General features: G+C 61.2%; 1 protein-coding gene across 2 annotated transcripts in view; it reads left to right on the top strand.

Annotated features, from left to right (window-relative positions):
• Positions 1 to 8290, top strand: part of CACNA1S (calcium voltage-gated channel subunit alpha1 S) — a 45934-nt gene extending 37644 nt beyond the window's left edge. For both annotated transcript variants that reach the window (XM_068995800.1, XM_068995799.1), the window contains 12 exons: positions 66 to 225; positions 656 to 783; positions 1197 to 1293; positions 2636 to 2738; positions 3556 to 3657; positions 3777 to 3901; positions 4947 to 5075; positions 5694 to 5893; positions 6345 to 6409; positions 6819 to 6913; positions 7476 to 7592; positions 7815 to 8290. In XM_068995800.1, the coding sequence (XP_068851901.1) occupies positions 66 to 225; positions 656 to 783; positions 1197 to 1293; positions 2636 to 2738; positions 3556 to 3657; positions 3777 to 3901; positions 4947 to 5075; positions 5694 to 5893; positions 6345 to 6409; positions 6819 to 6913; positions 7476 to 7592; positions 7815 to 8075 (1582 nt within the window). In that variant the 3' untranslated portion in view covers positions 8076 to 8290. The remainder of the gene's footprint in view (positions 1 to 65; positions 226 to 655; positions 784 to 1196; positions 1294 to 2635; positions 2739 to 3555; positions 3658 to 3776; positions 3902 to 4946; positions 5076 to 5693; positions 5894 to 6344; positions 6410 to 6818; positions 6914 to 7475; positions 7593 to 7814) is intronic.
• The last annotated feature ends 17296 nt before the right edge of the window (positions 8291 to 25586 follow it).

Here is a 25586-nt window from a genome sequence, read left to right as displayed (position 1 = left end):
CCCTCCCTGCATGCCCAGCTCGTGCCCAGGACAGGCAGGGACCAGCAGCTGTCCCCTCTTCCCAGGTGTGCAACCGGCGAGGCCTGGCAGGAGATCCTGCTGGACTGCAGCTACGGCCGGCGCTGTGACCCAGAGTCGGACTATGCCGAGGGCGAGGAGTACACCTGTGGCACCGGCTTTGCCTACTTCTATTTCATCAGCTTCTACATGCTCTGTGCCTTCCTGGTATGCTGGCTCCCACAGGGCCCCTCTGGCACCCCTGTTAACAATAACAGGGTGTTGTTGGCTGTGTGTCCCATGGGGTGAGCCCCCAGCCCACCTACCCAGCCATGCTGGAAACTGGCACTGCACTCCTCGGGGACCCAGGAGCCCCTTTTAGTTTCTTCCCACAGCCTCCATGTGCTGCCTTCCAGATGTGTTTGTGTTGGCCTTTGCCAGGGTGGAGAGGGACAAGATGCTGATGTGCCTGTCCTTTCACATGCCCTGCTTGAGCAGGGGGCTCCTCTCTGCATGGGAAGACCCTCCCTCAGCATCCTCTGATTCCAGGAGGTCCCAAGCCCCTTCTGCTCCAGAACACATCCTCCCATGTTTTCATGCTGCTGCCTGGGTCTTTCTCCCCTAACTGGGTCCTTCCCATCCATTCCTCTGCCCACAGATCATTAACCTCTTCGTGGCTGTCATCATGGACAACTTTGACTACCTGACACGGGACTGGTCCATCCTCGGGCCCCATCACCTGGACGAGTTCAAACGGATCTGGGCTGAGTACGACCCGGAGGCCAAGTGAGTGTCGGTGGGTGGGCAAGGAGAGGGTGTTCCATGGAGTGGGAGACCTGCGTGGCATGGTAGGCTGTGGCACTGCCTGTGAGTTAGGTTCCAGCATCTTGGAGGTGGATGTGGGCTTGCCAGAGCTGGTCCAGATCTGATAAAAGCCATCGGGATATTTGGGAACATAAGACTTTCAGTTCCCTCTTCATCCAGCTGTGGTGAGGCCGCCAACTCTTCCCATGCCACTGCACACCTCTCCCTCCTCCCTGGAGCCAAAGGGAGCAGCTGCTTTCCCCAGGGGGAGCACAGGGAAGAGCAGGGATTTGCCCAGTGCAGAAGCATGGGGGAGATCCCAGGGATGAGCTCCCAGAGCACCTTCCCAGGCCATCGTCAAGCAGGTCTGCTGAGCTGGTGTGTTCCCTCTGCAGGGGCAGAATCAAACACTTGGATGTGGTGACTCTGCTGAGGCGTATCCAACCTCCCCTGGGCTTTGGGAAGTTCTGCCCACACCGTGTAGCTTGTAAGGTAAGAGCCAAGGGGGTGACAAGGTGTGTGAGCACAGGGACACCTTCCCCAAGCTGTCACTGTGTCCTCGCTGAGAGTGACACTCCAGCCAGCTTCCCAGTGCCATGGCTTACACTCTGCCCTGACCTCTCCTTTTTAGTGAAGGGGGCAAGGAGAGGTGCTGCTGATGTGGTTCAGGCTCCTGAAGATCAGAACTTACCTGTGCTCACCTCCTGCCTCAAAGGTGTGGCACTGAAGGGCTGGCTCTGCCCGCAGCGCTCCGTACAGGGGAGTGCCAGGCCTCACCTGTGCAGCTGGTGCAGGAGGGCAGTGCAGGGCCTGAGCCTGTGGCCATGTCAGCTGGGCTGCAGAGCTTGTTTCCGAGAGCTGATAGTGCTTAGGGAGCAGGAAACCCCAATTTGGCAGAAATACACTTTTCCTGGCTCAGCTCCTTCTGAACAAACCCAGGGCCTGTGTGAGGCTCGTGTGTAACGTGCATGGGCAGGAGCTCAGGCACTAGTGCCACCCACCCTGGGTTTTGGGCAAACACATCGGGAGATTTGATCCCCAGATTCCTCACAGCAGCCTGGAACGTGTTTTGGAGTGGGGAGCACAAAACAAAATGACTCCTGTCTCTCTGAAAGCAGCTGGGGGGATTCAGCCTGCAGAAAGAGGGGGCTCAGAGGGGACCTTCTTGCTCCCTACAGCTCCCTGACAGGAGGCTGAAGCCAGGTGGGAGTCGGTCTCTACTCTCAAGTAACTAGTGACAGTACAAGAGGAAAGAGTCTCAAGTTGCGGGATGAGAGGTGTAGGATGGATACTAGGGAAAATTTTTCCACCAAAAGATTGGTTAGGCCCTGGGACAGGCGGTCCAGGGCAGTCGTGGGTCACTCTGGAGGGATTTAAAACCTGTGTGGGTGTGGCACTTGTGTACATGGTATTTCTGGTGGCCTTGGCAGTGCTGGGGGAACCTGATGATCTTACAGATCTTTTCCAACCTAAATTCTGTGATTCTGTCCACTTGGGGCTGCAGCAGGCTGCTGGGCTCCATGAAGCTGTTGACCTGGCCAAACAACAATTGTGTGATTCCATGATTTTCTCCCATGGCACCCATGCCCCTATAGGTTATTTCCCCTGGCTCTACCCATCCCTTGCCCTGGTTCAGCTGGCTGGGACAAGGGATGTATGTCCCTGCCTCTGGCAGTTGTGGTAGCAGGGGTGGTGCGGAGCCCCTGGGCCAGGGCAGGTAGGGCTGGGAGAGCTCCATGCCCTGAGCAGAGCCTCTGGCCAAGACAGGCCCTGAGTCTGGGGGCTGCCAGCCTGCTCTGCTGCCTGGGGTCACAGGTGCTGGTTTGCTGTGCAGCGTCTGGTGTGCATGAACATGCCCCTGAACAGCGATGGCACCGTCACCTTCAACGCCACCCTCTTTGCGCTGGTGAGGACGGCCCTCAAGATCAAGACAGAAGGTAAGCAGTGATCTTGTCTGCCTCTACAGCCTGACAGGGACCTTCCTCGTGGTGCCAGGTGCGGGTTCCACACCCCCGGCCAGGGATCTCAGGGCACTTGTCCATGGGATCAGAGCCTCTGGACAAACCCTCAGCTCTGTGTTCATTGCCCATCTCTTGGCACCAGAGCCCTGGGTGTGGGCGTTGCACTGCTCAGGCTGAGCCTGGAGGATGTTTTTAGCTGAAGGCCCACGTGTTGCAGCCCTGAGGAGTGAACCAGTGCCACCCTGAACAGCTTGGGAGTGGGGCTGCTCCAGTTCCCATCCTCTGAATTGAGCTGTGCTGGGGAGGAGTTGCTTTCACCCCTTCCTTGCCAGCAGCACAGTTTGCTGAGCCTTGCTGTGGGCAAGTGTCCCACCAGCTTGTTCCTGTACCTGTGGGCTGTGCCTGTGCCATGAGCAGCTCTGGGCTGTGGCGGGAGCCGAGGCCAGGCAGTGGTGAGCTGCTGGGATCAGTGTCTTCCAGCAGTGTGGCATGGTGCATCCCTCTGGCTGGGGTGGGAACATGGCAGCCTGGGAGAAGCACAGGAGATCTTGGGGATAGACTGGGATTTCAGGAATGGCGAACCCTGTGGGAGCATCGAAGGGGAGGTCAAAATCTGTCAAGTATTTTGGCTAAAATCAAAGCCTCCATCTTACTAAGCTCATTTTTGTTGGGTGGGGAGACAGAGGAGCTGTCAGACCCTCGAGGAGATTGGCCAGGTGTTCACATGCTTTGTCTTCACTCCTGTTCACGTCCCTGGGAATGAACTGCTCTGTCCTGCTCGCTTTCCTCACAGGTAATTTTGAACAGGCCAATGAGGAGCTCAGAGCTATTATCAAAAAAATCTGGAAGCGAACAAGTATGAAGCTTTTGGACCAGGTTATCCCACCTATTGGAGGTATGTCACCAGGTGGCACTTCCCAGAGGGACAGAGCCACTCCTGGTCAGGGTCTCGCTGCTCCAGCCACTTGGGGTCTTGTGACAGGCAGAATCATCATGTTGGTTTCCTCCCTCCAGATGATGAGGTGACAGTGGGCAAATTCTATGCTACTTTCCTGATCCAAGAGCATTTCAGAAAGTTCATGAAGCGCCAGGAGGAATATTACGGGTACCGGCCCAAGAAAAACCCCGTGGAGATCCAGGTTGGTGTGTGGGTGGTGCCAGAGGGGTGATTCCTCCTGGAAGCAGGCAAGGAATTCTGCAGGTCAGGGAAGAGGCTCCCCCAGCCTGGGGAAGTCCAGGGTGACTCAGAGAGTGGCAGAGACCCCTGTGCCTCAGGCCTCTGGAAGTGAGGTGACCCCAAGTAAACCAGCACTGAACCGGCCGTGAGACCCCAGCGCTGAGTGTGACCTCAGTGTCCAGGGTGCAGCTGGCTCAGAAAGCAGAGGAGGGTTTTGACTCTCTGCTCCACTGACTCCAGTTGTAGAGAGGGCTTGGCAGGATCTGGTGCCTCACCAAGGAGTTTTCAGACCTGGAAACTCCCACCACAGACGATTATCTGTGCCAAATGCTGCCAATCCAGGCCCTTACCCACCTGCTCTGCTCCAATCCCAGGGCCTTCTCCTTTCTTCTCCCCTTAGCAGTGTCTGGATAGCTCCATGTGCCTGGTGGTCTCTGTTCTCTCAGCCTCGTAGAGCATCAGGTGGAGGGGAGTCAATGTGGCTGGCTTTGAGGGGACCACAGAGACTCCTGCACAGCAGGCCTGAGGGGTGCTGGTGGAGGATTTCTGTGCCTGGCCAGAAGGCTGGGATGCCCCTAGACTCTCCTGACTTTATAGGGAGGAAATCACCTGTAGAGATAAAAGACCAGGCCCCAAAGGTGCAAAGCAAGGAAAAGAGCCAGGTCCCAGATCAGGAGGGAGGCCCAGCCTGCCCTCGGCTGTCACCAGCCTGACCCTCTGCCAGGCTGCCCCTGGCATTCCCTTTTGTGGGACAGCCTGAGCCCAGAAGCTGTGGGGCAGCTGTGGGACAGCCTGAGCTCAGAAGCTGTGGGGCAGCTGTGGGACAGCCTGAGCTCAGAAGCACTTCCACCAAGCACAGAGCCAGCTGCAGGGTGTGAGCCCTGGCCTGTCCTTGGTAGGACACCTGGCAAGGTGAGCGGGCCTTGTCATGTTTCCCTTTCCCAAGACCAAGGTGAGAGGGGTGGTGGGGCACAGCCACATCAGCCCTGCCTTCCTGTCCCCTCCAGGCTGGGCTGAGGAGCATTGAAGAAGAAGCTGCTCCTGAAATCCATCGGGCCATTTCTGGGGACTTGACTGCCGAGGAGGAGCTGGAAAGAGCCATGGTGGAGGCTGCCATGGAGGAAGGGATATACAGGGTGAGTTCACCCCTCAGTGTGGTTTGGTGGTCCTACCCAGCCCTGATTTCAGAGTGGTGGGTCAGCTTGGCTACTAGCACTGGGGGACAGTTTGCAAGGATGATCAGCACCTCTTTCTGTGAGCATCAGGACATCCTGGTTGTGTCATCTTGGGCAAGCTGCTCTCTGCCTCAGTTTCCCCTCTGTGAAAGGACCCAGCCCATGTGCCTGGCAGGGCTGTGCTGGATGTTTACCTGCTGGTTTGGAGGTTCCCACACACCTTCTGCCAGGCTAAGGCAGGACAGCTCTGGTGTCATAGGAGCTGATTCACTGCCCACTCCTTGGGAGTCTCAGACACAGCCTGGGCAGCTGTGGAGTTGCAGAGTTGCACCTCCTTCTGTGTCCAGAGGTGCCACCACCTCAGGCTGTCCCACAGAGGTGACAGGATTTGTCCTGGGCTGGCTTATCCCAGTGCTGCTGCATGGCCATTGACCCTCAGTGCCTCAGTTTTCCCACCTGGGCAATGAGGCTTTTGGGTCTGCAAGGCCTGAGCAGAGCAATTGCTGTTTCGACATGGGAATAGTCCCAGAGCAGCCTGGAGCTCCAGGCTTCCCCTGATGCCCTCCCTGTTGGTTGCAGAGGACAGGTGGCTTGTTTGGCCAGGTCGACAGCTTCATGGAGCCCAGCAGCCCGCTGCAGCCCCAGGTGGCCAGCCAGAGGCCCCTGCAGTTCACTGAGGTGGGCAGTGAGGATCTCGACTCTCCCGTGTTCCTTGATGACTTCCCCCAGGAAGGCAACACCAACATCAACAACGCCAACAGCAGCAGCTGGCTGGAGGGGTAAGGGCGGTCAGCCTCAGTGCATGGGCAAAGAGGGGCAGTGCTGGCCGTGCCACACTGCCCTGGGGCTGTCCTGGCAGCTGGCTGCACCCTGGCCTACCCAGGGGCTCCCATCCCATCACCCCTTCATCTCAGTGCCATGAGGATGGAGGTGGACAGCAGGGCTCCAGGGACTGCAGGAACCATCCCTCCTCCTGGTACCTGCCAGTGTCTGAGGGCCAAGGCCCAGGTTGGGGCCACCAGCACGTGCCTGGGCACAGGCAGAAGGGACAAAGATTACCAGTGTGCTTAGTCCTGCTTCTTGGGGTCTCCACCCTGTTCATCCATTCCAGTTGTCCCTACAGGTCTGTCCCCCCAGGGTGGAGAAGGTGGGGAGGGCTGCACCCCCAGGGGAAGCTGGGCTCAGTGTGTGGCCCCTGCTCAGGCTGACCCACCTGCCTGCCCTTGCCAGGGTGCAGTATGAGGATGAGGTGCTGAGGAAGACGGTACCAGCAGCACGCAGGCGCCCAGCGTGGGGTGAGTCTGGCTTCGTTGTTCTTCTGCGGGACTGGGACCAGCCCAGCGGCCAGGGCAGGGGGAAGGGTCTGATGTGGATGGGTGGAAGGAGGAGATGCAGGCCCCAGTAAGCTGGAGGTTTGCTGAGAGCACTGAGCAGAGCAGGACCTCTCTGGAGAGCTCCAGGAGACTCTTCTCCTCCTTCTACCCTTTGGGGTGATGGAACACGGAGACAGTGCCTCAGGTTGGGGGAGCACTGGCCATCCCAGGGCTGCAGGGCCACAAGACCTCCTCAGACGGGGACTTTGGGTGCTGCTGAACTTCTAAATCCTTTGTTTCCCGCAGTCTAGCGAGCCCATTCCCAACTCTGTTTGGCAGTAGTGTCCTTGCTCTTGTACCCATCTAATGTCCCTACCTTTCCCTCCCACAGAGCACAGCTGCCCCATACCCATGGAGAGGCTGAGCAGGAGGCGAGGGGTCACCTCTGGGGGTCCCTCATCACCAGGGCCACTCCTCCCCCAGCAGGTAAAAGGGTCAGTGCATGTCCAGAGGGGATGTGTAATGTGGGGGACACAGGTGAAGCTCCCTCCCATCCTGGGAAAGGCTGTCACAGCTGTGCTGGGACGGAGCCATGCTCCAGGGCTCACTGTGTGAATCCAGCCTTGCCAGAGCTTTTCTCTTGGATCAGCCTGGAGATGGAGCTGGGCTGCCACCCCACTGCTGGAGCAGTCCTGGGGAGCTCCTGGAAGCTGGAACAGCTGCAAGCACATTCCTCTGGCTCCCCATCAGCCTCCAGAGCCAGGGCAGGCAGAAGGGATGCATCGGATTTGCCCCCATGCTCCATTTGCTGGCCACAGTGCCTCGTGCCCAGCACGTGCCAGGGCAGGGGTCCGGGGCTGTTCACATGGCCCTGCTGGTCCCATTTTGGGGGTGCCCTGGACCCAGGAGCTCCAGCAGGATGGCATTGCCTGTCCAGGCCCTGGACAGGGACAGGGGACAGAACCTGCAGCCCCCACACTAACGTGGGAGAGATCTTCCCTGGGCAGTGTCCCAGCCCAGGTTGCAGCTCTGTGCTACTCTCACCCAGCTGCCCACAGAGGATGGCACTGTGACAGGAACAGCATCCAGCTCAAGGTTCCAGCAGGGAGAAACTGGTCAGCCAGGAACATCCTCCACCCCAGCCATCACCTTCCTCATTCAGGAGGTAAGGCAAGGGCACAGCCTGGCAGAGGGAACAGCAGGGATGGGACTGGAAGTTCCATGCTTATGCCATGATGGGAGACTGGGGGGCAAAGCTTAGCTGCAAGGGCAAGCAGCAGGTACGTGCCAGCACTGAGGGCAGAAGGGAGGAGAAGAGGGTGGGTGCCTGCAGCCAGGGCATCTCCCCAGGCTGAGCACCCAGGCTGTGCTCTCCTCTTCTGCACAGGCTCTGATCTCCGGAGGCCTCGAGGCTCTGGCCCGTGACTCATCATTCGTAGCAGTGACCAGGGACGAGATGGCGGCCAGCAGCCAGCTGCAGATGGATGAAGTGGAGAAAGCAGCTGTGGAGCTGCTAAAGGGAAGAGAAACACTGCAGGGCACAAAAACTGGCTCTGCCCCACTGGACACCTCAGCCATGCTGCCAGGCAGCTCCCCAGGGCTCGGTGCAGCCCCCTCCCAAAAGACTGTCGCTGCCACTCGCCTGTGAGCTGCCCACTGCAATAGCCCAGGGTCCTGTCACAGGGGGTGCTGGAGCAGAGCCACACTGTTCCCTGCTGCTGCCTGTGGTCCTGAGGTCCTCTGGCCAGCTGTGGCATTATTTTTGGGACAGGTCTCTGGGATGCTGGTGCAGAACAGGACAGTGCTGTTCCAGCGGGGTCTTGCAAGAGCTGGACAGGTCATTAAAGTGTTCCTGCTGTGTGACTCTGGATCTTCCTCCCCTCCTTTCTCTGCTGCCCTGCCTGCACAGCCAGTGGAGGGGGTTGCAAATGCGAGGCCACGTGTAGCCAGAGCTGGCAGTGATTCACATGGCAGCCTCCAGTCCAGTCATTTTGAGGTTGCCAAGCTCTGGGGGTCTCCTGATATCCCAGCACTGGACCGTGCATCCTCATATCTCTGCTGGAGCCTGCAGCCTCCTGCCTGCAGCCAAGTCTGGCCTGTGAGGAGGAGATGTGCCAAGGGCTGGGCAGCAAAATGGGGCCTGGGGGCTTCTTGGCTCCTTGTCCCAGCTGTGTATGAACCTGGGCATGGGGCAGAGGTGTGAAAGCACATTCAGGCTGGGGCAGCAGCCCTGGGGGCTGGCCAAGAGGAGAGTTGGACACTGTGATGCCATTTCTGCCCCTTCCACTATCTCCACACTGTGCTCTTGGGGTCAGGCATCCATCCCAGTCTCTGGGAAGGTTCAGCCCGTGGCATCCATCCCCACAGCTCAGCGGGGCACGGGCCAGGAGAGTGTGGAGCTGTTCCTGCAGCGCTCCCAGCACTGCCTGCGCTGGTGCCGAGCAGCAGCCGAGGTTATTCCTCTCGGGGCGGCCCAGGCGTTGTGTTAGAGATCACAGTGCCCCCATGGGATCTGGGTGCTGAGCACTGGGGCAGCCCCATCTCCCAGCCCAGCTCTTTGGTGGGATCCGGCTCCCGAGGGCCCCTGGCCCAGCCTGACTGGGAACTGGGGGGCTCTTGAGCACCTAATATATATTAAAATGCAGAGAGTGGATGGGTCCCAGGGGAGGAGCAGATCAATGAATCAGCCTGATCCCCAGCATGGCTTTTATTAATTCAGTCTGACTTCCAGCTGCAGCCTGAGCACCAGAGCCAGCCTTCCTCTTGCTTCTTTGTCCTGGGGCAGGACCTGCGCCCCTTCACATCCATACCCTCACACCCACTGCTGATGGAGGTGCACGGGGGTTGGCACTTCAGCTCTGGCAGCTGCTCTGCCAGGGGATGTCAAGGACATGTTATGGGGTGAGGGGTCGTGGTCTCCTGGTGGGTTTAGGGAGGGGCAGGACTGTGTGTGTCACTTGCCAAGACAGGTGGGCGCTCACTGGAGACTAAACATGAAGGGTGACACTATGGTTGGGATAATACCACTGTGGTGGGGCCTCTGCACCCTCTCCTGGGGCTGCACAGTGGAGGATTTGCTCCATCTCGTGTGGTGTGTGTGGTGTGTCTCAAGGTGATTCTAGCTGGACTGGGGGACAGATGTGATTTGTGGTACAGCTGGCACGTGGGTGGGAGTAGGAAGAGAGCAACATCACGGCACAGTCACTGCCCCTCTCTGCCTAGAGCTTCAGTGGGGAAGAGTCCAGCCTCAGGAAAACCAGCAGCTGAGGGTGGGAACTGCACCATGGACCAGGTGTCCTTGCAAACATGGGACAAAGAAAGAGGAACATGAGCTCCTCACATCCTTGCAGGAAGACAGACAGGCCATGTCCTGCTCATCCCCATGATTTTGCGCCACATACGGTGCCCTGGGACTTACCCATCCCAGCAGAACTGAGGAGCTCCTGCGGGATGCAGAGTCCTGTGCGCACGTGGCCCATGGTCCTGGCACCTTGGGAGGAGCACGAGTGGATGGGGTGAAGGGCCAGTGCTGCTGAGGTGAAGGTACCAGACTCCAGAACAGAGGGCAGGTGCTGGGCTCTGGGCCAGGCACAGCACTGCCTCACTGGCTGTTGGCCACCAGTGCTGGAGTGTCCTGGCTATCCTTCTCCCAGGGTACAGCCTGGACTCCTCATTGCTCTTTGCCCTGACATTGACACCAACCTGCAGAGCTCGGAGTCCCCTGTAGGTCCCATACCTGCTGGAAGATGCTTTCTCCTGCTGAGCCAGGGCCTGTCTGCATCAGGCTGCCGTCAGCCCCGGCAACGCGAATGCAGCTCAGGAAAGCCGTAACAGGGACTCCTTCAGCTCCCCAGTGCTTGCCCGTCTCCAGTCCTGATCCCTAATGGCCTCTGGATGTGTCTCCCTCACCAGCCCCCCAGGACCAGTTCCTAGGATGGAGCCAATGGCCCTGTGGGCACGGCTCTGTGGGCAGTGCCCTGAGCTGTGTGGGACCCCAGCCCCGCAGTACGGACTGTGCACGCTGGAGAGCCGTACTGGCACCTGGCCACCATCCTGCCGTGCCACCAGCCTCATGCCCTGTCCTCTTAGGATAGACCCTCACCACAGCCTTGCACAGCCCAGAGGGTTACCAGACCCCCGGCCCAGGGGCTCTGTCAGGAGCACTGAGCTCACCCCTGCCCTGCTTTGTATCCTGCTGCTCCATGGTGCCACCACCCCCAACACCACAGAGGGGACGGGATCCAGCGGAGCCAAGGAGGTGTCTGAGTGATGCCAGCCACGGGGAAACACGCCATTCGGTACAGCCCGGAACAGCCCTCGGTACAGCCCCGGTACAGCTCCGGTAAATCCCAGAAGAGCCCGGAGCAGCGCAGGCGGCGGTGGGGCCGCGGGCCTGGCCAGGGGGCAGCACGGAATGGCGAGTGTGAGTGAGTGCGAGTGAGCGTGAGTGAGTGTGGGTGCGAGTGCCAGCTGTGTCCGTGTGTCCGTGTGTCCGTGCGTCCGTGCGTCCGTGCGCGCGCCTCCCCCCTCCGAGCGGGATCCCGCTCCCTCCGCCGCGTGCCCGCGCTCCGGCTCTGGGGGCGCGGCCCCGCTCGGCCCCGCCCCGCACCTGGCCCGGCCCCGCCCCGCCCGCGGCCCCGCCCCTCCCGCCCCGCGGATGCTCCGGGGCAGCGGCGGCCGCGGTGCCGGCGCGGGGCCATGGCGGCCCCGGACAGCTGCGTGAAGGTGGCCGTGAGGTGAGCGCGGGGATCGCTGCTTCCGGCGGGGGAGGGCCCTGCGTCCTGGGGGGGGCGCACGGAGCTCGGTGCGCCCGGGACCGATGCCGAAAGGCGGGGCGGGCGCTGCGGGTGCGGGGCGGGGGTTGGTGGGTGCCCGCTCGGCTCTGAGCCCCCCCAGGGCAGTGAGACCCCGCCGAGCCGGTCTCTGCCGCACCCCCCACGGCCTCCGCCGCTCTCCTCCCCACCCCCCGCTCCCCACCGTTTCGGGATGTGTCCCCCCTCTCCCCACCGGCTCCCGCGCCGCGCAGCCCCGCACTGCCCTCCCTCCACCCACCCCCATCGCCCGCCATCCCCCGTGGCCGGCGGAGGGCGAGGCCGACAGCCCCCGGCTTCTCCACCTGCAGAGCCGGCTGGCGCCCAGCCTGGGCAGTTCCCGGCTGCTGCGCGGGTGCCTTTGCCCGTCAGAAGTGTCACCAGGATGCCGGCGGTTGTGGGGGCTCCCTGCCCGCCCCCCCCCCGCTGGGTGGTGGGAAACGATGCGGTATCTCGGTGTCCTTTGTGCTGGGAACAATGCGCCTGCAGACCCGCACCTCACAGAGGAGCTGCTGGCTGCCTCTGAGCCCGCCGGGGCTCGGGGGGCTGCGGGAGCTCGGGGGGCGTGGGCCGGGCGAGGCCGAGCCCCGCAGGAACGGGTGACACCCCCCAGTGTCACCCTCGTCTTTGTGAGCGCCATGCCCGGGCCGGTGCGCGCGGTACGGGCGGAGGGGCTCTGCCGCTCCCTGCCCCTCGGGAGGAAGGAGTCCCCGGGGAAGGAGGGGATCTGAATCCCACGGAGCGGGATTCTGGCAATTGCGGATTCCGGCAATGCCGGACCCTGCCCGGGCCGGGACCCTGTCGCGGCAGAGCCGCCGTCACGCGGGGGAAAGGACCGGCCGGCCCCCGCTCACCCCGTGCCTGTGCCGGGGCAGTCGCATCTGCCGCGCCCGTGGCGTGGGAGCGGATCGGACCCCGCGGGAGCCCGGCCCCGCAGCCCGTCCCACCCGGCCGGGCACGCCGTGCCTCCCCCCCTCTGTCCCCTGTGCCCCCGGCACGGGCAGGAGAGGGCTGGTGGCTGCGGGGACTGCGCGGGGCTCGGAGGGCACTGCCCGCGCCCTGCCTGCTCGGAGCGGGAGCACAAAAGATGCTGCTGGTGCAGCGGCAGTGATGGAGGGAGAGCGGGTGGGTGTGGGGCTGTGTGTGCGTGTGCACGCCGATGTGCAGGGCTGTGTGCGTGTGCACGCGTGTGTGTGCCCCACCACACCTCCCGGCCCCCCCTGCCCTTCCAGCCCGCTCGCCCTGGGAGCAGCCGGAGGGGATTTTTTTGCCATTCTCCTCTTGGGAGGCCGAGGGTCGAGGCCGGGCTTTGGCTGTGAAGGATGGGGGAGCTGCAGGAGTGACGGCAGCTCCTGCTGCGGCTGCTGCTGGGGTGCCTGCACAGGGGCAGGGAGAGCTGTGCCAAGATCGAGTGTCTGTGCCAGGACACTGACCTGGGAACCGAGTTAATGCCGTCGCTGGGGGTGGAGATTTCCTCCTGGCCAGACTCTTCCCGTCTCCATCCTGCATTCTCTCGAGATGATGCCTTTTAACATCATCCTGAAGATGGGGTGGGTTCCCCGCGGGATGGCGGCTGTGGAGTCGTTTCTGCTGGGCTCTCCTAATCCCTCAGGTCCCTTCCGGCAGTGGGGTCCTGGGCTGGCTGGTGCTGGGGTAGGGGATCGCAGCCAGGAGGCGACGGGGGTATGCAGCATTGCAGGGGGGCTGGAGTGGTCATGGTGAGGAACCAGGGAGGGGGGAGAGGTCCAACCCTCTTCCACCCCTCCCTTAAGGGAGTGAGCCAACATCCCGCTCAGTGCAGCTGGTGAGAGCTGGGCAGATGGGGGGGGGGTGGTGGCGGAGGTGAGTCGGGAGGACAAAGGAGCAAGGCTGGGAACAAGGAGGCTGCAAAACAAAGCCGTCAGGTCGCCATGCAGCAAGGTGGCTCTGATGCTGAGCTGAGTGTGCAAGGGCTGAACTGTTCTCCCTGCAGACCACCCAACTTTTCTGCCACAGCAGGCCTGGGGGGCTGGATCCCCTCCTGTCCTGGACTTGGAGCAGAGCGAGGTTTTCCTTTGTCAGTGCTGGTGACACCCTGCTGGTGGAGCAGCCAGGCTGCAGGATTCTCTAAGACCCTTGAAGTAAACCTGCCCCAGATCCCACCTCTCTCAGCCATCAGAGCATGGGGGGGATTGAATGTTTCTGGGATGCAGCAGGACACGGATCAAAGCTCCCCTTTTGTCCCTTGTTAATAACATGAATGGGCCACCTGTGCTGTTTCTTTGGGGTCTCTGTGTCTGTGCTGCTGGTGGGAGCAAGGTGGGACCTGGGGAAGAGCCAAGGACACTGGGAAGTGTTGGTGGACACTGGGTGGTGTTGGTGGAATGCACTGTTATTTGCTGGGGTCAAACAGCTGGGGATGATCCAGCTGATGTCAAGAGGTGCCAGACCCATCTCTGTGGTTCCACAGAGCCCTTAGGGTGGGAGGAGTAGGGACAGTTGAACAGAGATGCTGGATCTGTGCGCCCCAGTTTCTGCTGATTGTCTTGGTGTGGCAGGGGAAGGCAGGAGCCATGCTGTGTTGTTTCACTCTCAGCCTTACAGGCTCCCATCTTCTCCTCGAGGCCCTCATCTGCCCCATTTGTGCTGGGCTCCAAAGAACCCGGGTGCTGAGCCCCTGATTGTGGTGCAGGGACATTTTTTAGGCTTCCCACGTGCTGGGAGGGAAATGGCCGGTACCTTCGGCAGCGCTGCTGTCAGCAGAAGGAAATGCAGGCCCAGCAGCTCCTCCTGGCCCAGGGGCTGATTTGTTCCTATACCTTGTACCTGAAGCTCCGACCTGCACTGTCTGCAAGGGCAGGGCTGGATCCTGCCCCGGCCCTTGCCCTCCCTGCCAGCAGGGTCTGCCTTTGCTTGCCCCTTACCCCCAAGTGTGGCTCGTGGCTCCACGGGCGGGGAAGGGCCGGCAGGGCTGAGCTGGCACCGCAGTCAGGCCGTGCCCGCGTGCCCTGCGCCAGGGCAGCAGCCTCAGCAGGAAGCTGCGTCCTGCCAGAATGGTTCTGAGCAGGGCCTGGGGGCCACCCCTCCTCAGACAGCAGCCACTGCTTCCTTCTTGGAGGTGACCTTCAAGCGGGTGGCTGCAATGCAGCCAGTGCCGCAGCTCCCCACTCCTGCCCTCTGTCTAGGAGCACAGCCTTGGTTTGAGGCTTGGGACAGAAATTTGAGGTTTGTGCCTTGAGGCTCGGCAGCCCCTCTCCCCACAGCCCCCTCCAAGACTGCAGACAGGTGCTGCCAGCTCCTGCAGCCACAGTGAGCCGGGGAGTGTGACTTGCTGTGCTGGCTGCAGGAAGCAGAGCTCAGCCCAGTAGTTTTGCAGTGTCAGGAAGGGCTGATGGCGTGTATTGACCCCAGAAACCATTAAACTCCTTGGCTGGAGGCCTGAGTGGCCTGGCTGGCTGCAGAGCTGCTCCCTGAGGGCACCTCCAAACTGGCTGGCTCATCGGAGAGAGACAGTGGCATCCCCTGTGCCAGAGCTGCCCCTGGCACTGAGCATGCCTGGCCCACTGCAGAGACGCAGGAAACGGAGCTTGTGAAATTGGGGAAGGAAGTTGAGTCGTATTTCAAGTTTATTTAAACTCTGCAACCTCCAGTGCTCTGCTGCTCTCGCAGACGCCCCTGCTGCGATGCTCTGTGGTCCACACCAACAGCCCGCTGCTGGCTCATGCCTCGGGGAGTGACTCCCAGCTCCTCCTTGGAGTCCCCCCTCCCCTCATCATCGGGCACCCCTGGGAGTGCTTCGGCCAAGTGGCTGAGCTGGCAAAGGCCTGGTGGTGGGATCAGCTGGGCTCCAGCCCTGCCAGGGTCCTGGCATCTCTGCTGCCACACGGCTGGGGCTCTCTGCCTGCTGGGATGCTTTCTGTGAATCCAAAGTGTCTGGAACCAGCTGGGGTCCGTCCCCGAGGCAGTGAAGTCGTAGTCCTTCCGCATCAGCTCTCTAGGATGGATTTGGGTCCAGCTGGAAAGGTGGTGTGAACCCAGCTCGTGCCAGTGTCTGTGCTGCCCAAGGGCTCCAGTGGGGAGAGGGAGGCTACAGCCCTGGTACCTTCTGCCCACCATCACCTGCTGGTGCTGCTGCTGTAGCTTGGAGCCCCTTTGTGTGGTCCTGGGGGGGCACTGTCTCCTGCCAGCTTTGCTGGTGTGGGGCTGGCTTTGCTCAGCTGTCACAGGGCCGTGCAGGGAGAGATAAGGCAATCAATTCTACCCCAAGGCATGGGATGTGACTGTCTCCTGGAGGGGGAGGGGTAGGGAAGGGGAAGGGGGGAGGGGAGCAGCCCATCCTGGTGTTGGGCACAGCCCTGGGGTGCTCTGTCTCCCGTCTGCAGGGTCAGGGGGCAGCCTTTCCTTGAGGAAAGATCTCAGGAGGCTGCTGTATCCTCAGGGTGCTGGGCTGGCCGACCACCGGTGTGGGCACCCCAGCCCCTTTCTCTCCCCCCTTTGCACCTACTGAGGGCAACTCAGCCCTGGCTGAGCGGCCCCTGCCCCATTCTGTGACTGTTTTGCTGCTGGGCTGAACCCACCCAGAGGAGCTGCTGCTCTTTGCTTTGGCTTTGTGGGTTGCCAGCCTGCTGTGGCTCGGGGCTGCTGTTCAGAGAGCGGCGAGGCAGCGGCTGCCCAGCCTGGAGGGAGGTGCCGGGGACCGAGGAGGGCAGGGACTCCTCCCCGGGCTCCGGGGCGGTGCTGAGCCCAGGTGTGTGGGTGCAGGGCGTTCTGTGCCTGGCTTCAATCAGGCTCTCAATCGGCTTTTACAGCGGAAATGTCAGAAAGGGGATGGGGACGGTGCGAGGGGGGAGCAGGGCCGCGCCCCGCGGTCCCGCCGGATGCGCCATCGCCCACAGCAAAGCTGCTTGAGGAGGCTTTTGGTGCCTGCACGCATCACCCATCGGCAGGGGATTTAACTGAGCACCGTGGAGCATCAGGAGCTTGGGAGGCCAGGGCCTCCCAAGGATCAGCCAGAGGACGGAGCCAGCTGCTGCCTCAGCAGTGAAATCGGAGGCAGGAGAAAATTGCAGATGAAGCCCCAAACAAAGCTGTCAGGAACATGGCTCCTGGCCCCAGGAGAGGGAAGGTGATAGCCCCTGCGAGCCCTGTGTGAACCACGGAGCCAGGCCTGGCCAGTGCCTGTACTGCTGTTCCTGCTGGGGGTGGGGGGCTGGCCCCGGTGGTCCCACAGGGCTATTTCCTGCTGGAGGCTGTCAAAACACTCCGTGCCACTGGTTAAACAGCCGGCAGATTTGGGATGTGGTGGATTGTGAGGGCAGCTGCCACTGGGATCTGCTGCAGGAGATCAGTCTGCAGGGGGTGACTGCACCCTGGTCAGCTGCTGAGGGGTTTTACTTTGTCTTGGTGGAAGGGACAGTGACTGGCCACCTGCCCACCACCCCTTCCCTCTCTGGGCAGAGCAGGAGCTGGTCCAGTGCTGCCCTGGTACGTGCTTGTGTCCCCACTGGCACCGCACTGCTGTGTGGGTGGAGGCTGCCTCACCTTGCCTGGAGTCTGTCCCTCTGCCCTCTCCATACGGATGCCATTACAGTCCCCATTGCCAAGTGAGGGTTCAGAGCCGGGCCCGAGGACCTGGGGATTCCAGTGCAGTCCCTTTCCCTGCTCTGCAGCTCCTTGGAGCCTGACGTGGGTGGGGATGATTTCTTGTCACAGCTTGCTGTAGTGGAGCCTGGTGCCAAGCTCCCCATCCATGATCCGCCTGCCCCATGTAACTGTGTGGGGCTGTGGACACCTCCCTGCCCACTGCCCATGCCCGAATTTGGCAGAGTGAGGTGTCTCCATCCCTGCTCTGGTCTGGGATGCTGGCTGATGCTGGCAGGGAGCTGAACTGCTGCTCCTCCTCTTCCTCTAAGCCTTCAAGCACTGAGTTCCCTGGCCCAGCATTGCAGGGCTGGAAAGCACAACCCAGCCCCTCCAGGGGGGAGGGGGTCTCTGGGTCCATGGTGCTGAGGTCTCTGCTCATCCATTATCTCAGGCTGCACCTCCCTGAGGGAGACATTAGGTCAAAACATTCCCTGTTCCTTGCCCAGGTGAGGGACTGGGTTTGCTCCTGGGTGCTTCACAGCATCCCCCATCCTGCTGGTCAAGGGCTTGGCATTTATTTGTATTTTGGGGAGGGGTTGGAGAGGCACCTCTTTTGTGCCATCTACTCCTGCGTCTTGTGGGCAAGACAAGCAAGTTTGCTCTGGTGTTCCCCGTGGGCTGTGGGGCTGTGGTGTCTTCTGCCAAGGCCAGGTTGTTGTTTCCCAGTGGCAATCGGAGTGCACTGGGGGCTGCCAGCGTGCTGGCTCTAGGGCAGCCTGATCTCCAGTATGGGCACACCATACTGGTACTGGGGTGGAAGTGGGATGTGGGGACCTTGCAGGGGCACCTGGGGAAGGGCGAGATCCTGTGGATGTGATTCACTGACTTGGGAGGAAATGGGAGCCTCAGTACTGGGGTGCAGAGCTGGGTGGGGAAGTGTGTCCATCTGTCTCCACAGGGATGTCTGTGCTTCGCAGGATCAGGCTGATGGCCAGTCAGGCCCAGGGTCTACCGGTGAACAATGGTTTCCTTTTAACTCCCTGTTAATTGCTGATACTGCTGCTGAGCCAGTGGTTTTGGGGCCATTCCTGCATGGCTGGAGGGGAGTGGGGGCCCTGCTGGGGCATGCGTCACATCGTGTGTGCTGTCACACGTGTGTTTCCCACCCCACTGGGGTCTTGTGACACTTCAACCCTTTACAGATGACTGTCCTGGGTCTGTTGTTTGCAAACATCCTCATGGTGCTCCCCTTGGGAGGAGCTGGAGGCATCATCAGTCACTTATGGGGCTGAAGGTGGAGTCCAGGGAGATCCCAAACTGGGCTGGCTCCTGCTCCACTCTGGGCTGAGCAGAGAACGATCCCGTGCATCCCCTGCTGGTCCCTGCCCGCTGCCAAGGGCTGGGTGTCCCCAGTGCTGGCCTGTGCAGGCAGCACATCCCTCATCCCTGCGCCACCATGGGTTCAGCGCAGAGCAGATGGTGCAGCTCAGAGCCTCGTGCTCCTGCCAGAGCTAATGAGCAGCACATGCTGCCTGCCAGGGCCTGATTTAAAGGTTTCCCTAAGCCTGGGAAAGTCTGGAGTGGTAGGATTAGGGGGAGCCCCGGGGGGCTCTGGGGTCCAAGGCAGCGGGGCTTGCCCTGCAGGGGAGCAGGCTGGGTGGCATTGGGGTGGCTTCCTTGGGGGATGGATGTGGTGTGGAGGCATGTCCCCCCTTTGAGCTGTGCCCAGTGGGCCTCTGGGTGCACCCTAGCTCTGTGGGGTGTCCCCAGGCTGCCCAGGAGCTCTGTCTTGCCCCAGTGCTGATCCAGTCGTGCTGGCTGTGGCACCCCCTGCCTCGGTAGGGTCTGATGGGCACACAGTGGCATGGGGGGCTCTGTGCTGTGCTTGCTTCTGCTGGGAGGTGCCTGGCTTTATCTCTTAATTGGACCGTTTGCTGACCAGACCTGGCAGTCTCTGGGGAGCCTGATTCAATTTTCTCTGATTGCTGAGCCACTTCCCTGCCGTGGTAATTAAATGCTGAGCTTTGTCTTGGTTTGTGTCCAATATAACCTGTGTGCAGAGAGCCAGCCCTTGGCAGCCAGCGCTCCCCCGGGCCCCCATGATCAGGGGGAATGGGGCTGGGAGATCCTTCCCCAGGCAAGGGGGAAGACTCCCCCATGGGATCTGGGTCTGGGGAGCCACTGGTGAGGGCAGGCAGCCCCAGGGATGCGTGCTGTGTTGGCCTGGAGATGTGGGAAAACCTGGAGAACTTTGTTCTGATCCTGCCCTGGGGAGCTGCTTGGCCAAGCTGAGTGCCCCCCATGCTGCTGTGCTGCACCCCATGTGCCACACCCCACCTCACCTGCTGGGTCTGTGGTGCCTGGGCTGTCCAAGACCCATGAAATGTCCCAGGAGAGCATCAGAGGATGTGAGAGCTGCTCCTCCTGGCTGACCTGGGCTGCTTGGTGGGATTGACAGGGCAGCAGCAAAGCGTGGGGGGCAGGCTTGGGGCAGAGGAGAGTGAGCTGTGTGCAGGGCTGGGCCGCTGGGCTGGTGCTGCTGCAGCTCTGACCTGGGGAGGCTGGAGGGAGCCGGTGGCACAGGGAGCAGAGATGGGGCATGGGAGGAGTGGGGATGGGAGCAGGGCAAGCAGAGGGGATGTGGGCGTGGGAGCGGGATGAATGCACGGTCGTGTGGGGAGGGGAAATGGGGTGAATGCAGATGGTGTGGGGAGTGGGGTGAGCACAGGTGATGTGGGAACAGAGAACGGAGCAGAATGTCTGCAGGCAGTGCAGGGAGAAGAGCCAGGTGCTGTCTGGGCTTGCCCAGCCCACCTGTTGTGACAGGCTCACAGAGCTGGGCTGTGCCCTGGTGGGGTCTGCCAGCTCCAGCCTCTGCCAGCCCACGGTGGCTGGTGCCTGTGGCTGGGTGAGGGGCAGTGCTTCCCCTGCAGTGGGCAGCCTTGCCCCTCTGCAGGCAAAGTGGACAAGAGGTCGTGGCTATGAGCATCTGGGGCCTGGCACAGAGAGGGAAAGTCCCGTGGAGCTCTTCCACCCATCACTCTCCAGCTCTCTGGCTCTGCTCCCTGGGCAGCCAGCCCTTCCTGGCTGGGCAGCCTCCTTGGGAAGGAAGAGGAACAGCTCTTTGTAGGGTCTGCAGGCGGCTTGCAGAGAGGTCTCGGAGGGACAGGAACTCTCTGTGACCCCCCCAGTCTGTGAGCAGCTGCCCTACAGCCCCCTGACAGCGCTGGGAAATGTTGGAGGGTGTGTGTGCTCAGGTTCCCTGGAAGGTGCAACAGCACCTGTGTGACGTGGGTAATCCTGGGTGATGAGTCTGGGTCCCTCTGCCCCTGTGCCAGGGCAGCTGTGTCCCAGCAGGATGGCATGGCCTGGCATGTGCCCGCAGGCAGTTTGGTGGGGTGTGGCTGTTGTGGCTCTGGTTCTGTGCTGGAGGGCTGTGGGAGGGCGCTGCCATGGCTTTGGCAAAGTGCTGGGGGCCAAGGATGCTCCGAGCCCCTTGGGGCTGCCATGGTGGTGGGCTGGGAGACAGGAAGGTGAGGCAGTTGGGTGAGGAGGACATGAACCCAGCAGTCCCTGTCAGCCAAACTGTGCTGTCCCATGCGAGGAGACAGCCTCCCTTCGGAGTGCAGGAGGCTGGTGGTTTGTGCAGCCCTGCAGTGGGGACACTGGCTGTGCCTGGTGTGGTGAACCCCATCCCCTGGTCTCTTGTAGGGCTTGAGATGCTGGGATGGGCAGCTCCCTCCCCGGGAGGCTGTGCCTGCTGCGATCAGGGACCCCAGGCTGACCCTGCCTTTGGAGCTGCCTCACAGTGCCCACCTGGCACTTGGCTCCCAGCCCCTCCTCCGCTCCCCCAGGCCTGGCACAGGGCAGCAGTGCAGAACAGCTCACCCTTTGTGCCTGCCGAAGCTCCTGCCCCTCAGCTCCTGCCCCTCGGGGTGCAGGACCCGCTCCCCGCCCTCTTCCCAGATGCTCGGTCTCCCTGGCAGCTGAGCCATGGAGACAGCGCTTTCAGAGCCTGCCAGCCTGGCAGGGATGGGAAGGGGAGCAGTGGAGACGCTCCAGCCGAGGTCCCCTTTGTGTGTGTCCCTGTGTGGCTCTCCTGGCACACACAGCACAGCTCGTGCTGATGGCTGTGGATGCTGATGCTGGATCAGGCTCCTGCTGAGATGCCCAGCGGGAGCTGCTGGCTGGGGAGGGATTTTCTGCACCCCGACCTGCTCCTCTGTGTGCTCATCCATCCACCTCCTGCCTGGGGGACGGGGTGCCTGGGAAGGTTTTCCTGGCAGGAGCATTTGGCTGGGAGTGTGCAGCTCTGTCCTGGCTCTCCATTCCTTGTCACCGTCCCTTCGGAGGGAGCTGAGGGGGTGGTGGTTGGTGGGCTGAGGTCCTGCTGGCTCTCTCCTTCCTGGGGTGCTGCCTGTGCTGAGGCCAGTGTGTTCATGTGGGCAGGAGGGAGATGAGCACTGAGCACCTTGCTGGCCTCAGGACAGGCTGTATCCTCCCCACACCCGCTTTGGGCACAAGTGGTCACCAGTGCCAGTGTGGGGCTGGCTGGGCACGGACTGGCTGGGAGAGCTGGGGCCTGGGTCACTCTCCTGCCAAGGTGGAGGGTGGAAGGCAGCACCCCACTGGTTAATGAACTGCTGTTAATTTTGGCTGCGCTTGGCAGCGAGGTTCCTAAGGGTCACATAACCACAGGAGCCTGTGCCCTGGACCCTCAGGAGGGCAGCAAGGCTCTCGGTGGGTGTCCCAGTCCTGTAGGCCAGGGCACCCCAGTGTGTTTGGCTCTGCTGTGGGTCCCATTGGTTGGCACAAGCTGTGCTCAGGGCTGGGGGCTCATGACTGGGTCCAGAGCAGGTTGGCTGGCGGGTGAGGGAGCATCTCCATCATTCACAGGTTTGACCCCGACAGCATCACACCCGGTTCTTCTGGACCTATGAACAGACAGCATGTGGCCAGGATCTTCTTTGGTGTGGCAGGGACAAGGAGTGCCAGAACAGACTCAGATGGTGACTTTATGGCCACCAAAGTTGCTCATCTGTGGGAGAACATGGGAAACTGAGGCAGAGGATGGCAGCACTGCAACCTCCCACAGTGTCACCAGCAGGGGTTGAGAACAGGGCCAAGGAGAGATCCTGGGCTGGCTCTGTAGGTGATTGTCATGTTTGGCTGGAAAGCTGCTGGCAGGAAAGGACCTGGGGGATGCTGGTCAGTGGTGGCTGAACATGAGCCCAGGTGTGCCCAGGTGGCCAAGAAGGTGACCTGGCTTGTACCAGCCTTAGGACCAGGGCAGTGCTCATCCCTCTGAGCTGGGCACTGCTGAGGCACCTCCATTCCTGAGGGCAGCCTTGGAACCCTCACAAGAAAGACATTGAGGGGCTGGAGAAGGGGCATGTCCAGAGAAGGGAATGGGGCTAGAAAAGGGTCTGGAGCATCGGGAGGGACTGAGGGAACTGGGGGGGCTCAGCCTGGAGAAAAGGAGGCTCAGAGGGGACCTTCTTGTTCTCTATAACTCCCTGACAGGAGCATGGAGCCAGGCTGAGCTCTGCTCCCAGGTAAAAAGTGACAGGACAAGAGGAAACAGCCTCAAGTTGTCCTGGGGAGGTTTAGGTTGGATATAAGGAAAAATTTCTTCCCTGAAAGGGTGGTCAGGCACAGGGTGCCCAGGGCAGTGGTGGAGTTGCCATCCCTGAGAGTGTCCGAAAGATGTGTGGGTGTGGCACCAGGGGAGGTGGGTTAGTGGTGAGTATGGCAGAGCTGGGGGAATGATTGGACTCAATCTTAGAGGGTTTTTTCAACCTAAACAATTCCATGATTCCATGTTTGGAGGAGGTGTCATGGTGCCTGGGCATGACTTGGAACTACATGTGAACACCTCCCTAACCCAACTGGAGTCTCATGTTGCCCAGTGCCCAGCCTGGTGGGCTTCCTGAGAGGGCAGGGGTGCCACACTCTGGTGCAGGAGAGCTGGGCCAGTTGCACACTGGGGAGCAGGAGGAGCAGCTGCACTGGCCTAGAGAAACCCTCTGAGATGTCTCCTGGTGGCCACATAAGACCTCCATGATGCTTTGTGATGTCTCTGTGCTTTCCCACATGAGTTTTGGCAGCTGGTGCCTGTCCTTGCTCTCTTGCTCCACTCATCCCACTCTCATAGCAGAGTCTGTGGTATTCGTCCACCAGCTGGCAGCAGCTCCCAGGGACATCCCTGGGTGATGCTTGGGCAATTGCCTGAAGAGCAAGACCTTCCTGGGGGGGGTTCCTGCGTCTCCCATGCCTCTCTCGCGCTGGGGAGACAGGACAGGATGGCATAGGGCAGCACTCCGGGTATTGGCACACTGGGTCCTCTCCAGCCCCATAGGTCCCCTGGCTGGGAGAGCCAGGGTGAGGGATAGGTCTCTTGGGTGCTTGGAGCTGGTTGGGCAGTGAGGTTTGGGGAATGGGAGTGGGGCAGATGTTGGTGTATGGACACTGGAACAGCCCAGCATGGCCAGGCTCAAAGTGAGTTCCTAAATGCCCTGTGGAAAATTCATGTGTGCACACCCCTCCAGTGCTGCTTCTCATGCTGCTGCAAACCCCCCTTGCAGGTTATTAACCCTCTGGAGGGAGTGGAGGGCGAGTGGAGAGACAAAGAAATATTTTGCTGAAAACCTGCTCTCTTTTTTCCTGACAGGAAAAAAAAATTCCCAAACGTATTGTAGCTCCGGTTGGTTCCTCTGCCCATTCCCTGGGGCCGCAGTTGCTGTGCATGTCTAGGGTGGGGATGGGGGAAGCACATCATCTTGTTCCAAAAGTAATTAAAGTCAGGGATAATTTTTCTGGAGGAGGGTGGAACCCTGGGAAGGCGACAGGAACGAGTCTGGGACCGAGCACATCAGAAGCTGCTTTTTATTGTGGCTGCTGAGCTAAATATATCCACAGAGGCACAGAGCTGTTCCCATGCATCTGCTGAGGGGGTGAGGGGGTGCCTGTGCACTGCCTGCCCTGCCAGGGACACCCTGTGCCCCCAAACACAGCCCAGGGCTTGGGCCCTCCTGGGCTTTGTGTGCCACTGGCTGGGTGGGTGAGGAGTGGTGACTCAGGCGTGGAGCTGTGCCAGGGGAGGGTCAGGCTGGAGATCAGGGAAAGGTTCTTCCCCCAGAGGGTGCTGGGCACTGCCCAGGCTCCCCAGGGAATGAATGGGCACAGCCCCGAGGCTGCCAGAGCTCCAGGAGCGTTTGGACAGCGCTGCCAGGAATGCCCAGGGTGGGATTTGGGGCTGTTTGCAGGGCCAGGGGTTGGAGTGGGTGATCGTGGTGGGTCCCTCCCAGCTCAGGAGATTCCATGATTCTGAGTCCCAATCCACACAGCAGCTGCTCAGGTCTCGATGTGGCTTGCCAGGGATGTGGTTTGAAGGAATTAATAGCTGTGTTTATGGAGCACCCGGGGACGGGAGCTGTGCAGTCATTAGCACTAATGAGAACTATTTGCATGGTGCTTGGCTCCAAACTCCTTTCTCCATGAGTCCCCTGGGAGCCCCCAGCTTCCTGCAGCCAGTGCATCCACTGACAGCCCTGAAGAGGAGCAGTGTCAGTGCAGGTCCAGCTGCTCCGCTCCCACGTTCTCGGGCAGGAGCTGAGTGCCGTGGGCGGGATGCGATGGGTGGCTCACGCTCTCTGCCCCAGCCAGGAGCCAGCGCAGCCTCGCCTGTCGCGATCCCTTCGTCCAGTCCACGGCTGGGGACAGCTGTTGGGCTGGGCGGGGGTTTGGTTCAAATGGTGGGGACTGTCTCGTCGTGTGTCTGCATTTTGCATTTCAAGCCTTTGTAGCTGTGGTTTGATGTGTCTGCGTCGGCAGCGAGCGGGGCTGTGCTGTGGCCTGGCTGCCTGACTGTGCCCTGGTCCCTGACGGGGCTGCTGCGATGCCATGGCCTGTGCCCAGCCCCTCTGCGATGCCATGGCCTGTGCCCTGCCCTGCTGTGATGCCATGGCCTGTGCCCAGCCCCTCTGCAATGCCATGGCCTGTGCCCAGCCCCTCTGCAATGCCGTGTCTGTGCCCAGTCCTTCTGCAATCCCATGGCCCGTGTCTGTGCCCAGCCCCTCTTTGATGCCGTGTCTGTGCCCAGTCCTTCTGCAATCCCATGGCCCGTGTCTGTGCTCAGCCCCTCTTTGATGCCGTGGCCTGTGCCCAGCCCTGCTGTGATGCCATGGCCCACGTCTGTGCCCAGCCCCTCTGCGATCCCATGGCCCGTGTCTGTGCCCAGCCCCTCTGCAATGCCATGGCCCATGTCTGTGCCCAGCCCTGCCGGGGGCATCAGGGTGCGTGAGCCAGTGCAGGCATGGGGGCTGCCTGGCCCGGGCTGGTGGTCTGGGGGCAGTTTTGGGTGCAGGCTGTGTGTTGCTGCCGGCTCTGTGCCCAGCCCTGCCTGTCACCTCAGAAGTGGAGGTGTCTGCTGGTATTTCTGGGGTGTGTCAATCTCTGTTCTCAGCTACAAACAGGTCAGGGTGATGGCTGGCTGCAGGAGCTGAGGCTTCCCCTGCCCTGTATGCTCCATGTTGCAGGCAGAGGTGTTGCCCATGGCCTGCCTGCATGAGCCATGTTTCCAGCAGGGATTGGAGAATGTCCTGAGCTGGAGGGGCCCCACCAGGATCACCCAGTCCAACCCCTGGCCCTGCACAGACACCCCAACAATCCCACCCTGGGCATCCCTGGCAGCGCTGTCCAAACGCTCCTGGAGCTCCGGCAGCCTCAGGTCTGTGCCCATTCCCTGGGGAGCCTGGTCAGTGCCCAGCACCCTCTGGGGGAAGAAC

This window comes from Aphelocoma coerulescens, chromosome 26 (genome assembly GCF_041296385.1).
Source record: "Aphelocoma coerulescens isolate FSJ_1873_10779 chromosome 26, UR_Acoe_1.0, whole genome shotgun sequence".
NCBI lineage: Eukaryota > Metazoa > Chordata > Aves > Passeriformes > Corvidae > Aphelocoma > Aphelocoma coerulescens.
This window is presented reverse-complemented; position numbering and strand designations above follow the sequence as displayed.